Source organism: Manis pentadactyla, chromosome 2 (assembly GCF_030020395.1).
Source record: "Manis pentadactyla isolate mManPen7 chromosome 2, mManPen7.hap1, whole genome shotgun sequence".
Lineage (NCBI taxonomy): Eukaryota > Metazoa > Chordata > Mammalia > Pholidota > Manidae > Manis > Manis pentadactyla.
The window spans coordinates 200,538,310-200,557,309 of record NC_080020.1 but is presented as its reverse complement, the minus strand read 5'-3'; the positions used below and the strand labels follow the sequence as shown (position 1 = coordinate 200,557,309).

Below are 19,000 nucleotides of genomic sequence, written 5' to 3'. Positions count from 1 at the left end.
GTTAAAACAACAAACATTATCTCACCTGGTTATTGAGGGTCAGGAATCTAAGAGCTGCTTAGTTGGGTGGTTCTGTCTCAGGCTCTCTCATGAAGTTGTAGTTAAGATGTCATCTGGGACTAAAGTCAACTCACTACTCAACTGAACTGGAGAATCAGTTTCCAAGCTCATTGACAGTTGCTCCAAGAGGACTCAGTCCTTTGCTGATTGTTGGCCAGGCTTCAGTTCTTCACCACGTGGCCTCCATAGGGCTGCTTACAATATGGCAGCTTTCTTCCCCCAAAGTGAGAGATCCAAAAGAGAGAGGGCACCCAAGACAGAAGGTACAGTATTTTATAACCTAAGATTGGAGGTGGCATGCCATCACTTCTGCCATTGGTCACAAGACCAACTCTGGTACAGTGTGTGAGGGACTGCACTGGGTGGAAATGCCAGGAGGTAGGGATTATTGGGGACCATTCTTGAGGCTGGCTTCCCATGTACTTATTTCTAATTCTTTCCACAATCACCAGCAGATATTCAATACAATTTTCATGTAATCAATTGTATCAAGTCATCTGAAAATTTACCCTCTCCAGCCAGAGTCCATGCATCTTTAACTCTCTGTACTAGTCTCTACTGGTGTTCTTGGGGCCAGCTGCATAGTACCATTACCATCCTTCCCCAACATCTTGGGAATTCTGTTTTTGGGTTGGAACTTCAGTTTCCTGGCTGCATTGTCTTCTTTTTCTTGGTTTACTCATTTATCTTGCTGGTGCACATTCTTTTGTATAGTATACAAAGTATACATGGGAAGTATATGTGGGAACTAAATTTATAAGAGCCTGCATGTCTAAAAATGCCTTTATTTTCCCTTACTCTGATTGAAAATATATCGGGGTATGGGATTCTAGGTTGGAATGAGTTACTTACCCTATCTGTGATCCTAGTTTCTGTATGAGTCTGGATTATTTTTGGGGAGAGTGACAGAAAACTCAATTCAAACTGACTTAGGTGCTTTTTCAACTAGTTGATATCTCCTTCACTATTACACTTTACCTGTACTCCTCTTGTGATGTACATCATGAAATATCAAATGTATAATTCATTTCATATGGTCAGGCAACAGTCTATTACACTGTCACAATTTTACAACTGTTCTGTTCTTTATTTATTTTCATCCAAATGCATTCTTTCATGGATGTTTGTAAGTTTTCATGTAAATAAAGTGTGCTGCATTTTATCTCAGCTTCCATCTCTTTTTATTCCTTTACATCAATATATTGTACTCACAAGTTTCATACCACAAGTTTTGGTAATGTATCTAAGGTCATTTTGCCCCCTTCCATCTCTTTTTATTCCTTTACATCAATATATTGTACTCACAAGTTTCATACCACAAGTTTTGGTAATGTATCTAAGGTCATTTTGCTTCACTTTGATCACAAAATAAGGCCTACACTTATTACCTGCATTGTCTTGCATCTGTAGCTATAAATTCTCTCCCCAGGCCCTTGGTTCTTTTCTCCTGTACCCTCTTCAGTTACTGTTTTTAAAATTTTTTTCTTAATGTCATGCCTAAATTACGACATCTCAGTTTATCAAGATATTTTTCTCTCGTTTAGATTGATTGTCAACTCTGTAGGCATGGTCTTCTGATCTTGACATATGTTTCCTCTCTTACCAAGGGATAATCATTCCAGTATTTGTGGGATATGGACCGTAAAACTCTGTCATTGACTAGAAAAGGTTGAGGATATTGGAGAGTTTGCCAGTCATGGAGCTGGAGCTGTAGAATGGAAAGGTTCTCAAGGAAGAGAAGGCATTATTGTGCCACAGAAAGGAATTTCTAGAAAATTATGGAATGAGAGTTCTAGGGATAAAGGATCACAGAAGACTTGATGTCTCATGTGACTAAAGGAATGGGAGGAAAGATAGGATTCATTTTGATTGTCTTCAAATGAACATGTAAGAGGTCAGTGTTTCTTGAAGTAGGAAACCCAGAAGTCTGTGGAAGCATTCTCAGAGAGCAACAGTTTACTAGTGCATTTTTAATTTGGATTGTTATATTTAATGATCATCTGAAAGTTGATTTCAGTGCCCAAATTTGAGTTGATGTTTATTTGGAACTGCCAAACAGTACCAAATAGTACTATACGTTTATTTGAAATTATAATGAAAAATCATTTAAATCAACACTATGGGACCATGAGAATTTGAAAAAAGTGGCTAGATAATCTAAGGTTCCTTCCAATTCTAACATTAAGAATCATTAAATATAACAATCCAGATTTTTAAAATGCAGTAGTAAAGTGTTGCTCTCTGAGAATGTTTCCACAGACTCCTAGGTTTCCTAGTTTTCTGTATCTATTTATTTGTGTGTTTATTTCTTTGTCTCTTGTGTGTGTGTTTGTATATATGTGCATCTCAGAGAAGCAGGAAAAAGTATTTTTAATTAGAACAGGGTTAGGCTAACCTGTTATAAATACCTTATCATGTCAGTAAGTATATTCCTACATCATCACTCCTAATTGCTGCATGTTATTCCATTACATGGATTGTCATAATTAATATAAACAGTTCTGTATTTTGTGAAATTTAGGCTGTTTCTAGTTTTAAATTTTGATATAACACATGTGAATAAACATCCTTTAATTATATATATTTTTGGTCCTATTCCAATCATTGAATTACATTTCTCATTATAAAAATGTCATTCAATTTGATCATATATGAGGTATAATCTAGAGTAATTTATTTGTGATCTTTTTTTGGTAAAACTTATAGGTTTTTTAGTAAAGCATATATTTAGTAATATATATATTAACATGTTCTATGTCTTTGGCAGTCTAGGATTTTACAAACTATTTTCCTTGGATCCTAAAGGTTTCCTCCATTAGACCTTTCCCTGATGTTCCTCTTTTATCTGTTTTCTTTCAAGAGATCATTTGTTTAAAAGAAAAAAAAGTTTTACTATAAAAAAGAAAAACAATGATTAAACCACTGAGCCAGTCCTTTGCTAAGATATGAGGTTAAGTTTCATGAGTAGTGGCAGAGATGGCCAGGAACTATTTCCTGACTCCTAAAAAGAAACTCAGAATAAGTATATCCTCTAGAAATAAAACAACAACAAAATTCTAACCCGGTATCTGGGTTGCATACTTTGAACATATTTGCAACATGTATATTGCAAAAACATGTAAATACATATATTTATTTGTATATTATCTTTTTTCTTAATTTCCACTTCAACAATTAGAATTAAAACGTTTTAGAAGACACCAATCTTTAGCTTAACCAGTAATTAGCATTGATGTATAGAGAGAAAATTTAAGACAGCTGCCAAGTTGACCACTAAAGTAAGGTATGATTTGCTAATATTTGTCATCTGCAGGACTTTATAATTATAATAATAGCAGTGTAATTACACTGTGATGGAAAGTTAACAGTTAACTTTTTCCATTCATCAAACTTAGGAACAACTCTGAAAGTTTCTGGTTTCCAGGTAATTTATCATTCAAGTGATTAAAATGCTATTTTTGGCCACAATTAGGAACAATAATAAAATTTTACATATGAGTGACATTAACATGATATTCTTCCTTTTTTAATTTCCAGGGAAAGACTACCATTATTCTGAGGTGTCTTGACAGGTAAGTGTTGTATTAACCTTTAGACAACATTTTTTGCTTATTATGGTTGTATGGGACAAATTAGCTTCTAAAGGATATATGGAGGAACAATTTTGAGACCCAAAAACAAAATAATTTAATTAATGACTCCTTACTATGGCCTTTAAGATAATTTTTTAAAGGTAAAACCAACAAAAAGCAAAAAAGAAATTATCCAGCATTAACACTGGATTTCCCTGTTGAGGGAGAAATTAACATAACTATGATAGTACTTACTTCTTTTTAGCTATGCTACTCTGGTGTTTAAATTATTTTTATTTTACCTAGTCCATGATTATTTGGGCATTAATTATAATCTTTAAATTGCTCAAGGATACATTTTTGAAGCACAGTGTTGGTCCTCAAACTGGACATTTTACCACTTTTTTAAATACTTTTTTGCCTTCTATATGGCCATCAGATTAAGCTTTAGGTTTAAGATGGTAGATATTGCAGGAAGTTGATAAGGAAAGTCTTCATCCAATTTTGGAAGATATTTCTCAGTTCTTTTCCTTCCAATGCCTATTATAACTTCTCCAAAAACATCAAAAGATATAGAATTTTGTCTCAAGGTTACATTATAGAAGTATCATTCATTTGAAAAATACTATTAAAGAATAAAAATAATGGAATACTTACTTTATGTAACTCTTTCCACCAGCAAAATTGTTTCTTAGAAGAACTATCCACAGTGACACCCACATTATCTTTCCATCCCCAGGAACCATGGCTCTCTTTAAGCCACATGTATTTCCTTTTACAAATAAGTAATCTAACACATCAGCTTAGGGTGAAATGCTACATTGTACTGAAAATTAATCGTTTCCATTTCTTGATAGTCTACTTAGAAACACGGCAACTCTACAAATTGTAGGTTAAATATCAGAGCTTATAAATTTTGTCTTAAAATAGCATTTTGTTTCATAAAAGAAACTTTGCCTCTTTCAGGAGATATAACCAAATATTATCCTAGATGTGTATCAGAAAAGATATATGGAGGGATGATATACAAAACATTTAATAAACATATAAATCACAAATTTAAAAATTGTTTATGTTCTCCAAATAAAAAGATATATACCAATATTATTCAGTCTTAAAAAAGGAAATCCTGTCATATGCTACAACATGGAAGAACCTTGAGGACATTATGCTAAAGAAATGAGCCAGTCACAAAGGACAAATACTGTATGATTCCATTTATATGAGGTATCTAGAGCAGTCAGATTCATAGAAACAGAAAATAGAATTGTGTTTGCTAGGGGATTAGGGGAGAGGAAAATAGGAAGTTGCTTAATGGGTATGGAGTTTAAGTTTTACAAGATGAAAGTTCTAGAGTTTGGTTGTACAACAATGGGGACAGACTTAACAGTACTGAACTATATACTTAAAAATGGTTAAGATAAGAGACTGGGAAGGATGGGTGGGAAGGGAGGGATAAGGTGGGGGGAAGAAAGGGGGCATTATGGTTAGCATGTATAATGAAGGGGGGGCATGAGGAGGGCTGTGCAACACAGAAGACAAGTAGTGATTCTACAGCATCTTACTGCGCTGGTGGACAGTGACTGTAATGGGGGTTATGGGGGGGACTTGGTGAAGGGGGGAACCTAGTAAACATAATGTTCCTCATGTAATTGTAGATTAATGATACAAAAAAATGGTTAAGATGGAAAAATTATGTTACATGTTTTTTACTGCAATAAAAAATGTTAAAATAAATGGTTATATACCATAAAACTGCTTGCCAAGCAATATAAGCTATAGTATAAATAATTAATCAAATAATTGGTTGATTTTTAGGACTTGTTATGTAATTTGTTTGCAGCTCTCACTAGCCATGTTTGAGCTGTCCATGCACGTCAAAGCTGAGCATGAACCTGACGTCAGTGCTCCCCCCATGGCCAGGATGCCAAGAGCTTGCACCCTAACATAGCCATCGACACTGCCAACCCCACTCCCTTCTCCACTTGCCCCAACAGTAGTGCATCAGGGGCTTCCACATCGTGCAGGTGCCATTGTTTACCTCTGCAGCTGCCACTAAAATCCACTGAGATGTTTTTTTGAAGACTTATTTACTTTTTATATAAAACATTTTTACCTCAGTGCTATTATACAAGGTGACTTCTCTATTAATAAAATTTTTAAGAGCAAGCAAAAAGGAATTGGGTAATATGATAGCATAAGAAAAGCCATGGTGCTCATACTATCTATCTTTATTATATAGGGAAGAGCCACCAAAACCAACCTTAGCTTTGGAATATACATATGGAAGAAGAGCAAAAGGGCATAACATAGTAAGTGTCTTTTTAAGTGATATTGCTCTGCCTATACATGGAGAAGTAATGATGCTGACTTAGTTTACATTTTCCATCTTATGTGCAATTGATAAACATATCCTTTTATACACTTCATAGCTATGTATTTATGAACTTAAAATGCAGCTCAGCAGATGTAATGTCAGCCCAAATTGAAAATATTACAGCATTCTCATCTGTTGTATCTTAAAATTCTGGAATAAGATTCCTCTTTAACTTCATTGTACAGTTTTTTAGCATATTAATATTAATTGTGTTAATATGACTTTTCTTTCATTGAGACTAATATTGTTAGTTACCATTTGCCTCACAAAAAAATGTGCCAAAAATCTGAGTTTGACCTATGGGAATACTTATGAAAATATACTGCTCAAAATCCAAATTACTAGTATTTTACAGATACATGTCTTAAAATTGGCAATATTATTTGAGACTGCAGGCCCTAATTCATCAAATTCTGTGTTCACTTGTTTTAGTGTCTCTTCAGAAGAAAGTTAGAAATTGTTCAGGATAGACGGAGTGTTTATGGCATATGTTAGAGAGATTAAAAAAGAAATCCAAAATAGAGTTTTCTTTTGGAGTTCTCACATGAAAGAGGTCATTTCTTAAAGTTAGTTGCATGGAAGAACAATCTAGAATAGAAGGTCCCACTTCTCCCATGAACACAGACAAATTTTTAGAGATTGACTTAGTCCAAATGTTAGGTCATTAGATGGTGTATGAAGAGTTTAAAACTGCCTGTTACTGTTCCCTGGATTCACCAATGAAAGCTGATTATTAAAACTATGAGATAAAAAGAAAAGAAAAAATATAGTGTATTAAGGTACAGGAGAACTTTTAGTGACTCACATAAATTTTGACATGAGAGATAAGCCTAGAACTGGGATGATCCTTTTCATTGGAAACTTTGAGACAACTTTCATAAGCTTAGCTTTTGAGAAGAGCTCTAAAAATGTCCCTTTGTCAAATTATGAATTCAAGGAGATTTTCCAATGAAAAACTATTCTCCCACAAACATTAATGATTCAAATACAAACAGCAAAACCATTTTAATGATACTGGAATGATACTTTGTCAAAAATGCAAAATATGTATTCATCTAAAACTTGCTTCAGTGATCATCTTGTCTCTTACAAGTTCATGGTGGCATATCCGCAAAGTCATGTGATTCTTTTCACTTATTTTTTCACTAAACTTTGTGCTATCAAGTCAGGCTTTTCCATGTTCATTCTGGAAGATTCATGTATTTCTCAGATTGAATGTTCCATAAGAGTTCTAAATGGAAGCACTGTATCAGCAACTCACACAATCTTGGTGTTCGAAAGGCTTCTCATCATCAGGGAGGAAACAGAGATGCTCTTAGCAAGCAGCCTAAGGTTATCATGGAATAGATGGTCTCATTTCCCTAGCTACTTGACTGCCTAGCCCTTTCAGTCCCCTAATATGTAAGAGACCTATAAAAAGGGAAGCGGTGGTTTAGTCTTTACTTGTTCCCTGCCTACACTTTGTACTGTTAGCACTAACCTGTCAGATTCCCCAGGAGTGTCAGGCACAGATCCTCTGCTTATACTTTTGCTCAGATAATCCTGATCTGCAGCCGGGACTGCCATCTCTTCATCCCACTTCTTCATGCCTTACCTGAATGTCTAGTTTATTTTGTGAGCTTCTGCCTCCCTACATCAGGATGTTTTCCTATCCAGCTGTTTATTTCTACCTAGAAGTATAACTGTTTTCAAAAAGATAACATCAAATGTGTTCAACTGGTTCATTTTATTTCAAATTTGAGTGTCTGCTGCATGTAATATTTACAGAGTCAGGGCACTGGTTATGTCTTCTACTGAGGTATTACTAGAATTAGGGCATTTATGTACATATAGGTATTAATGTTTCAGCTTTGTTCTTTGGAATAGATGCATTTTGAAGGATGGGAGAGAGGAAGGGGAAAGTTTTGGCTGTCAGCAAAGGGTTGATTAAGGACTACAGTATTTTCTATCCGTAATTATTACTGGCTGGTGCTAATGAAGCATAAGAAGTATTTAAAATTCAAAAAAAATTTTTAAATTCTAATATGGAAGAACCTGTTTTTACAGCCAAAAGATATTGCTCACTTTTGGGAACTAGGTGGCGGAACCTCGTTATTGGACTTAATCAGCATACCCATCACAAGTGACACTTTACGGTAAGTGAGCCAGCTCTACAACAGTGGTTAGTATGGAACCATAGTGTCCACAGACTGACTTTTGTGAATGGAATTTTGGGGGACAGTTCTATATTGCTGAAGGCTTACTCTCACTTTCTTGCTCTGTGCTTAAACTGTAATGCTGTAGGAGGTTTTAAAAGAAACAAGCCTGGTTCTGCCTGATCTGAAGTGAGATAGCTGGCAATCCAACTAGCAACATATTTTCAAACCTGCAAACAAAAAATATGTCAAATAACACTTGGACAATGAATTCACTTGGCAAAAGTAAACTTGAAAAGTTTAATTCTTTCTGATACCCATCCAAGTGTGAGCTAATTCAGCCCTGAGTTTTTTCTTCAGTTGGATATTTTAAGTCTACCTTTGAATTTACGGTTAATTAATACGTTGAAGCTTCATCCAAGGGAAGACTATGACTTAGAAGAAGGCGAAAGTCTATTTGCTGACCTACAAGAAAAAGCAACTTGGGGAAAACCTCAAACTCTCTGGTGGTGTTTTCCTAACAATGACTCCCACATGTTGGCCAAATCAGATGTGGAAAATTGTTACATTTCTTACAGTGTTCATGGGAACCCCTCTTAGCTGAGGAAAACAAAAATGTTAAAATCTGAAGTATCTTCTTAACTCTCGTCAGAGTTTAACACAAACCATTGCTGCTGCCTGGACCAAATACAAAGGGCTTGACAATTATTTGTTACATTTCAGCCACTAAAATCTTCAGAGTATGAAATTATTTCTTGTCAACAGGACATTTATTTTTCTATTGCCACTAGATATAGATGATGTTGGCTTCATTTGTCCAGTGTCACTTTTTTCTTTTAAACAAATATAATTTACTTTCTTTTACTTACCACAAAAGTAATATATGCTCATACAGAAAACCTGGGAAAAACTGAAAGGCACAAAGAAAATAAAAGCACCCATAATCACATAAAAAAATTGCCACTGTTAACCTGCTAAGGTATTTCTTTCAGTGTCTGTAAAAATACTTGGTACAGATTTGGGATGTTTTATATATACATTTAGATGTTGCTTTTTCACTTGTAACTACCATTTTTCCCCTGACATTATTTTTCAGGAACCTAGAATTTCATAGCTATCTAGTTTTTCATTTGTCCTCCTTTAACAGAGATACATCGTCAGAGCTGCCCGGGAATTAGGGATTGCTCCTGGTGGAGGGGTTGAGAAGAGATGGTGCAGTGGGGAATAGCTGTAGGAACCAAATCTGCCTGTTAAGTGTGGCCTGAGGCTGAAAGGAGTGGAAAATACTGGGAGCAGCTCTTAAGAACCTGACTTCTAACTGGCTCCAATTCCAACCCTGCTGTATCTCCTCACCTTGTTAGAGTACCGCACTCCCCTTCTCTAGATCTAAGAGCGTTTGGGCTGATGGCCTTGTGGAAAACCTGGTTTCTGCAGGAAGCCAGATTTTTCCACAACTTCTTTAATACCTAACTTTGTGAGTTCTGGGTCTTCTTTCCATGGACCCCAAGGGCAGCCAGGGTCTGCTTTAGGCGATAGTTGAGGTTGGGTTTATGATGAGCAGAGGAAAGGGGAGCCATAGGCCTGGGTCCAAAGTGGTTTGCTGAGTGGTCAAGGCTTCATGGAAACATTTCATTCCTAATACAGTCGCAAGTCTCAGAGTGTTTTGTGACTGGAATTAATTTGACACGTAATTTCCTTGTGTTGGACAAGCCCAGCAACTTAAGAAAACTATATTGCCAAATGCTACTAGGTACTTTTTAATCTTTAAAATGACTGTTTCCAAAGACTTCAGATAATTTTGCAATAGAGCATTTCTTGGGGTTCAATTTCTGATTTTAAGAGTTCGTTGGATTTTTAAAAAAAAATTTTTAACTGTCATTTGCTGTGAAGATTAAAGTGACACCAACTATTTCCAATGCAGTGAAAACACAAATTTTAATCTTAGAAAAAAAGTTGAATGATCCATTTGTCTTCTGCTTAAAACAAAGTTATTTTTCATTTGAAAAAAAAGATAAATTTTGTTATGTGCATTCTACCATAAAAATAAAAAAGCTATACCATAGTCATCTTTTTTAAACACTAACCATACTAAACCCATGAAAATAAAATTAGTTTCCTTACTATTAAAAATATTTATGTATTATTATTATAGTTAAGGAAAACTGTTTATGAGCATATTAAAATGATATAAATATGATTGGCTGGACAATTTAATGGCATGATAATTTTATAGAAAATCTTGATGATTACTATCTAAAAGACTACTTTCTGAATTTAGGCCTGTAGTATAGAATTTAGTTCATGTTTTTCTTGAATTATACAAAATAGCTGATTGCCCAAACTAAGCAAAATAACTATATTATAAAATAAACCAAAATATACTATTATTTCTTGCTGTATTTACTAGCAGAATGTTTGCCCTGTTGATCAAGGATATATTTGCCCATAATTATGGCTCCACATACTTATTATGACCATTTTCTGAAATATTCCTAGATTTATGATTACTTGTTTATTTTTTAATTGTAGTAAAATATAACATAAAATTTATCATTTTAACCATTTTTAAGTACACTTTAGTGACATTAAGCATATTCACATTATTGTGTAACCATCACCACCGTCCATCTCCAGAACTTCCCAAACTGAAACTCTGTATCCATGAAACAATAACTTCCTATTTCCCTCTCTCCCAGCCCCTGGCAACCACCGTTCTACTTTCTGTCTCTATAGATTTGACTACTCTAGGTATCTCATATAAATGAAATCATGTAATACTTGTCTTTTTGAGTCTGGCTTATTTCACTTTGCATAATATCTTCAAGGTTCACCCATGTTGTAGCATGTGTCTGAATTCCCTTCCTTTAGAAGGTTAAATGATATTCCATTGTATGTGTATACTACATTTTGTGTATCCATTCATCCACTGATAGACATCTGGGTCATTTCCACCTTTTGGCTATAGGGAGTAGTACTGCTATGAGCATTGGTGTGCAAATATGTTTGAGTCCCTGATTTCAAGACACCCGGAAGTGTAAGTGCTGGATCATATGGTAATTCTATGTTCAATATTTTGAATTTGAACCACCATCCTGTTTTCCACAGTGGCTGCAGCACCATTTTGCATTCCCACCAGCAAAGCACAAGGGTTTAAATTTCTCTATATCCTTACCAACACTTGTTATTTTTTGGCATTTTGTTTTTGTTTTTGTTTTTTTAATCATAGCTATCCTAAAGTGTATGAAGTGGTATTTCATTGTGGCTTTGATTTGTATTTCTGTAATGACAGATGATGTTGGGCATCTTTTCATGTATTTATTGGCCATATGTATACTTTGGAAAAGTGTCTGTTGGAATCCTGTGCTCATTTAAAATTGGGTTGCTTGTTGTTGCTGAGTTTGGATTTTTGTTTGATTTCCATGATCATGCGTACACATGCATGTGGTGATGGCGGTGGTGTGTGTGGTGGTCAGGGGTATGCAGCGTGCTATAGCAGAAAGACGTGAGGCTTTGGATCTAAATGCCAGCTCTACAGTTCACTAGTTATATAAATCTGTGCCTCAGATTTCTAATCCATAAAATGGATATCAACATCTTTTAGGAAGGATTGTTGTGAAGACTAAATAAACATGGTAGTCCCCTGGCAAGGCCCACCAGTAAATCTGTTCTCCTTCACCTGATCGTTGTGTTGCTGCTGGTACTGTTATTATTTTCACTTCTGTTCATTTGGAGCACATAGTAAACTTGGATCTAAACATGACATTGTTGGACTCAACTGCTTACAGATTATTTAAGTGAACTGGATTATTATTAGTTCAAACAAAAACCTCAGTGCTACTCTTGGTTGTAACACTTAAATATCACTAGAGAAAAGCATTGGTTATAACTTTGGTTTTGTCATAGAAAATTGCTGAGTTTTTAAGCTATAGTGTTATTCTTAGACAATAAACTTCAGTAGTAGGGTTTTACAATTGTAGTTACTTTGGATCTTTTTTGAGAGATGTTTTTATTTCTTTAGGACATTTTCTATAGTTCTTGTTTTGGACCTTTCAAAACCTAATGACCTTTGGCCTACCATGGAAAATCTGTTGCAAGCCACAAAAAGCCATGTAGATAAAGTGATAATGAAACTGGGGAAGACAAATTCTAAAGCAGCTTCTGAAATGAGACAGAAGATACGGAGTAATATGCAGAAGGACCATCCAGTGAGTTGCTGTTGGAACGAACCCTGGAATCATAAGCCCCTTAAATAGTTAAAGATAACATCAAAAACAACTTCTTTAGATTTTTATGCATCACTTGAAATTCATTTGATGTAGATGAACCTGTTCACTGGAAAATTATAGCAATTCAATAAAACCTCAGTAAGAGCAAAACAAGGAAAAAGATTTCTTACATCTTCTTGTTAGACGTCTACTGATTGTTATGGCATATTACACCAATCAAAAGGAATAGGGTTTTAAAGTAGTAGTTTGATATTGTTTTTATAATCTCTGTAAAATGAAGATTAAAAAACAGAATGGATGAAAGTCACCTGGCAAAGACGAGATGAAGCTATGAATTTAAGTAAATAGTAGAGTTTTAACAGCCTTCACTGTCACTCCATATTTGTACATTTATTTAGTCTCTATCACATATTCAAATCTTTTGAGCATCTGACAACTAATTAAATTATAAAGTTGCACTGATGAGAACACAAGTCTGTTAAATACAATCATGAATATCACCTTCTGGAAAACTAAGAGCAGTATTTTATGTTGCCCAGTGTTTTTATATGATATATGTACATAGGTTGAATATCAGAACAAAACTGATAGTTTATGGTTCCTATCTATGCAGTATAAATGCTATTGCAACAAACAGTTAATATAAAATAGTAAAAAAAAAAAGGAAAATGACATGTTATATAAGAAAATAAAAGGGCAGAACATGAAAAAGAATATCATATTAGTTTAGGAAATACTGTTTCTAGTTTCCTACTTGAGAAATATAGTTTAGTAAGTGAAAGCAAATATTGGAACAACCTCTATGTCAAGTGAACAGTTAACATTTATGAAGAGGCTTAAAATGGTATATTTTTAGAAGTAAATAAAAGTTGCTGAATACTTACTAATAAACAATTATTATAATAAATCAGTGAATTATGTTTGTTTACAGGACCGTGAATTAATTGACCCATTTCTAATACCTCTGGTCATAATTGGAACTAAATATGATATCTTTCAGGTAATCTCGTAAGTTGAGTTTGTTCTACATGCATACCTAGGAGAGGAACAAAAGCGATAATAAAATGAGGAAAATGGCTCTGGGAGGTAGAGGCCAAGGAGGCACACGTCTTAAAGATTTTGGAAAAAAGGAAATAGTAGGGAAGAGAAAATAGGTAAAGAACAATAAATACAGTGGAATGGGGATAAGGCAGTGGAATGGGGATAAGGCAGTGGAATGGGGACAGGGTAGATTGAGAAACTGAATCTTTAACCCCTCACGGAGGGATAGGACTTCCTTCGAACTTTTAAATTGAAGAAAATAGAAATTGGTTTCTTCTTATCTTTGCTTGTCAGAGAATCCTTAGGATATTTCACACTATAAAATGTATGCTCTTATCTTAATTCTTTTGAGCTAAATGTTTAAACAAGTAAAAATCTGATAGCTGTAGCTCTAGGAGGCTGCAGCTGTTGTTCAACTCTCTATGGAAACAAGTATCAAGGTAATGGAATCCTACTCCTCAGGGCATGTCCCCAAAAAGAAAAGAAAGAATCTATTTCTACATTTAATAATTTGCACTTTCTGCTACAGAAATTTAGTTCTCTCAACTTGTCTTTTTCTTTTTAATAACATATTTGTTCAGGATTTTGACTCTGAGAAGAGAAAGGTAATATGCAAGACACTTCGATTTGTTGCACATTATTATGGAGCATCATTAATGGTTTGTATATTTCCTATCCTTTGGGCTTAAATGGACAGTACCAAATTTGGAAAGATTAGCAATGTGATGCACAGTTATGAATACTAATGCTTTTACTAATGCATATAATCCCCTTATTTCCCATTTGCCCCAAAACATCTCCTTACAGAGTGTTTGATAATGTGTTTATAGACTAGATGGCTACCATTTTGGGGGAGTGAAAGTTCTAATTGCTTATATCCATAAACTCCAACCAATCTCAAAGAGATAAATTGGTTATTTATTAATTGTTCTCCTGTAAAAATTAGAATCTGTATTTCTTAAAAGAGAAAAGAGAAAAAGGCTTTAACAATGTATTTTTTTTAAAACTTAAAAAAAAAACCTTTTTTTGTAGTTTAAAAATATAAACTCAAAAGTCGTGCTGCGTAGTTTCAAATCTCAGGGCAACCAAGTATTAGGTATGTGATCTCAGACAAGTCACTGATCTCACTTAAGCCCCAGTCTCCTCTGGGTGAAATGGACAAAAAGTAGAACTTTCTTTGTAGAGTTGCTGGGAGGACTATAGAGAGTGCCTGTGAAATGCTTAGCCCAGGGCCTGAAACAAGCATTGCTCAATAAATGGTGCTTATTCTAGTTACTCTTAACGTTATCTTCCGTAGCCGGTCCAAACTGTGCTAGATATCCTTTTAGACAATAAAATATAAAATAATTTTTATTTTTAAAAAATACTACTTCCCCTTTAGAAGGGTCTCTTTTTTCCCCCTAAATCAAAGTGCTCAGAGGAACCTGGAGACAACATGGTCTAGCCCCTAGCCTTTATGGCTATTACGTAGCTTTATGACTAAATGTAATAAATGCAATCTGTATTTAAAATTTTTATACTTTTCAAAATACTCCAAATAAATTTCATTATGTATTTTCTTAAAAAATCATCACCTTTTGTGTTTGTACTATATCTGCTTACATATTAGGTTGGCAGAGTACTTTGGAAATATTCTTCTTTACTATTTTTTTAAAATATGGGGAATTTAAAATGAATTAACTCATCCAGGAAGCAAAGATAATGGATCTTGTAATTTCTTATTTTTGCCACCAGATAAGGCCCCACAGTTAGTTTTGGTTAGTGGGCTGAGGGAAATCCCTGGCTTTCTTTAGGAACAGATCACGTTTAATGATCAGTCAGGGCCTAGTCTGCTGTTTATGGGTACAAATTGATACAGGTCAACTCAGGCCACCTTAGTCCTGAAATTAATGGGTCCCAAAAGACCCTAGAAGACCAGAGACTAGGGAAAGGATTTGAGAAGGACTTCATCTCAGCTTTCAATTGGCCTGAGGGATTAGAGGTTGGTGTTGGAAGAGCTCTTGTGGATCACCAAGGGAAGGATAAAGCTTTCCTAACTCTGCAAATTAAGAGGAGAGTAGCTCAAGTTATCAGAGCCTCACCTTTCAGTTTCATTTCCACTCTTAGCTGTACCCCATTCCAGGGAGAGAGCTGAATACTGCTTAACAAGATGCAGTGATGCTCAGCAGATTTTTTTCAACACTAAAGAATGCTGATTCCGTATTATAAGCAATCTAATGAAGTTCAAAGAACAAAAATAGAAAAGCATTGATAAGCAGCATGAGATTCAGTGAAGAGCCACCAGGATGGACTTGAAATTATGGTATATGAGGAGCAGTATAAAATTATATTCTATCATCTAGAATGTTCTTTAAATATTTGAAGGACTGTTCCATGGAAAAGGAATTAAATATATTCTTTGCTCTCTTAAGAGTCAAGAACAAGAGTCAATAAAGAGAGTTTAGCTCAAAATAAGAAAGAACTTGCTAATTCTGTCATTATCTGAAAATGGAATGAGTTGCTTTGGGAGATAATGAGTTCCCAGACATTGAATTTATCCAAGCAGAAGCTCTACAGCTATTTATGGAGGATGTTTTCAAGGTGATTGATGTGGCAGATGGAGGGGTTAAGTTGGAAAACTCTCACATCCTCCCAGCCCTAAAGCTCCATGAAATACATTTGTGATAAGGTATTTTCCTCTCCAGATAGAGAACATAATTTAATAATAAAAATAATGAAGTTGTGTTTTTTAAATTTCAATTTGTTTTCTATATTGTTAAAAAATGTCTCAATAGAAGCATTAAAAATGCTTCAATTTTAAAAATAAACATTATCAAATTTTACATATTCACATGAGTGATCTCCTTTAAATACTCTCCCTGGGAGCCTGTTCTTAATCAAGAATGAATCTTATCATGAAAATTGATCTCTGCCTTTTAATTACATTTAATTTTGGTTCAAGGTTGTTTTCCCACTTTCTTACATCTTAGTCGTTCATTCTGATTTGGCTGAGTGACTTTTGGTAATTTCAAAAATCAAATCTAGTCTTAAAAGATGTGTAGGGTAACCATATGTCTTGGTTTTCACCTTATGTCTCAGCTTAATTAACAGCACCCTGCCACTTTCATTCTCTGAAATATTCTAGTTATGGTCACCCTAATTATATACCACCACTGAGCATATTCAGTAGTTTATTTTTAAGTAACTTCAAAGGCAATTCAGAACAGAAGTTAAAAAATCCTTTAAGTGAGCATCAGTATTGTTGGACTAATGCACAGCTCCACCGACTGCTTTTGAAGGCAGAATATGCCCTTGGATGGAAAAGTTATCTATGATATATACTTCCTATTTTCTAACCAGCCGGATTGCATTTTGGCAATGATTATGATCTAGATGTAGGGATAACTGAAATGCCTAATGCATAAACACAAGTCCCTTCAGGATCATGCACTCATAAAGTTTGAAGAGTGAGTTAAAACAAGTTTATTGAGATTTCTTTCCTTTCCTTTATTCAGGTTTGTTTTGTCTACTCAAACACAAGTATTTGTTGGGCACGTAAATAGTAATTCTCTCTGCAATCTGTACTTGTTCAAAGCCATATTTGTTTTACCTGTTTCTGTGATTTGCAATTAGTTTACCAGTAAATCAGAAGCTCTATTACTAAAAATCCGTGGAGTTATCAACCAGTTGGCATTTGGAATTGACAAAAGGTACTGTTAAAAATACTTTTTAAATATCTTTTAATTTTTTTGCCAATATTGCCTCATCTGATTACTGGTCTTAGCAGTCTTTTGTGTCTTGACAGGGAAGTGCCCACAGATGGCTATTTTTAGAGAAATGCTGTCCTGCTTTTTATATCTTTTAAATATTTCTCAAGTTTTACAACTAAAATGTTAGATGATACTTAGTTTCAGAGTAGGAATAAAATAGCCTACTATTACATTGTCTCCCTGATTTACTTCTTTTCGCTCATTTTAGCAGCCTGCTCTCTAATATCCTTTTCTTATATTGATTAGATATGGAATTGATAATTTTAGTAAATATTTTTCTTGACCTTGCTACTTTTCTTGGTTTTGATTTAAGGTAATTTGGGTTTGTCACCTTTTTTCCTCCCCTGTAAAACCTTTATTAATGCTACACTTTAATTTTTGAAATCACTTAAATTGATATTCATTCATTCATTTGGGGCAATGCTTTCAACAGCAACTAGATATAAAACTTGGCTCTTGTATTTACAGTAGAGTATGGCAGGATATTCGATTGCTAAACTAAATTAGATTCTTTTTTTCTTTTTGTCCATGTAGCAAATCAATATGTGTGGATCAGAATAAACCACTGTTTATCACAGCAGGATTGGATTCCTTAAGTCATATAGGTTGGTGAACTTATTAAGATTGTTCAACTTTTTTTTCTAATAGCTTATTGATTTCATCCTACTTCATGTTCACTTTATCTCCAACCTACCACCATTTCTGATTTCATTACTGTTGCTGTTATTTTCTTATGTATTTATTTGTATGCACAGTATTGATGCAACATGCATCACATTGACATATTTGTGATGGAAAGGATGTTGCCACATAAAAGACCAATTTCTGATCTCTGTTCCACTAAAAAAACATGTATGCATTTCCTTTCCCACCTGGATTTCCAAGTACTTTTAAATTTTAGTTCTGGATTTAGAAGAAAATCAGAAGCATAGAGCGGTCAGGAAATTCAGAACTATATATTATGGATAATGATGAAAATATAAGAGATTAGGTGATGGAATAAACCAAAAAGAACACAGTCGTACTAATTAGGTATGCCTTAATTTTTCATTATGGAAATAGCTTACCTCATCTAATGGGATGTTTTTCCTAAACTTATAGCCAACCCTAGGCTCATGAAGCAAAAGGAATTTTAAGAGTTTATATAGCCAAGATCCTTATCTTCCCACAGAAACTATTTCATTCTGGATATTTTGGAGCCTAGCAATTCTTTATATTCTGGGGTTGGCATAGTTTAGTTTTAAAACTCTAATGGATATTAGTTTTCTTTTTTATTTTCCATCCCCCATTATTCTTACAAACTAAAGCTGACTTGATGTCAAATGTGGAGATCTTTGTAATGAGATTATAGATTGGATTGGGATGAAAAGAAGAGAGATGATTAAAGAGTGATCATGAAGACTGATTTTTATAATGATCATTAGTACCAACTTAATTGCATTAGCATTGAGAATCACTATGTATACTGATAATGCTGCTGAAAATCTTTTGTCCATGTAAGTAGCTGGAGGTCAGAAAAGGGTTAAGAATTACTGAATTCAAAAACCATGGATCTTGGACCTCATCAAAATTAAAAACCTTTGCTCTTGGAAGCCCATGTGAAAAGGATAAAAAGACATGCTGTAGTCTGGGATAAAATATTTTTCCACCTTATTATTCTGACAAATACTAGTCCAACAAAGGATTAACATCTATAATATATAAAGAACTTAACAGTAAAAATTAAAATCCAATTAGAAAATAAGCAAAAGACATGACATTTTACCAAAGAGGACATACAAATGGCAAATAATCACATGAAAAGATGCTTAATACTATTAATCATGAGGGAAATTCAAAC

At 34.3% G+C, this 19,000-nt stretch overlaps 1 protein-coding gene across 2 annotated transcripts in view; it reads left to right on the top strand.

Moving 5' to 3' along the window:
• Positions 1-19,000, top strand: part of DYNC2LI1 (dynein cytoplasmic 2 light intermediate chain 1) — a 30,355-nt gene that overhangs the window by 4,646 nt on the left and 6,709 nt on the right. Inside the window, exons 3-10 of one of the 2 annotated variants that reach the window (XM_036925618.2) lie at positions 3,598-3,632; positions 5,875-5,944; positions 8,056-8,144; positions 12,163-12,349; positions 13,302-13,370; positions 13,993-14,070; positions 17,024-17,100; positions 17,695-17,765. In XM_036925618.2, the coding sequence (XP_036781513.2) occupies positions 3,598-3,632; positions 5,875-5,944; positions 8,056-8,144; positions 12,163-12,349; positions 13,302-13,370; positions 13,993-14,070; positions 17,024-17,100; positions 17,695-17,765 (676 nt within the window). The remainder of the gene's footprint in view (positions 1-3,597; positions 3,633-5,874; positions 5,945-8,055; positions 8,145-12,162; positions 12,350-13,301; positions 13,371-13,992; positions 14,071-17,023; positions 17,101-17,694; positions 17,766-19,000) is intronic. The other variant, XM_036925619.2, reaches the window with a different exon arrangement.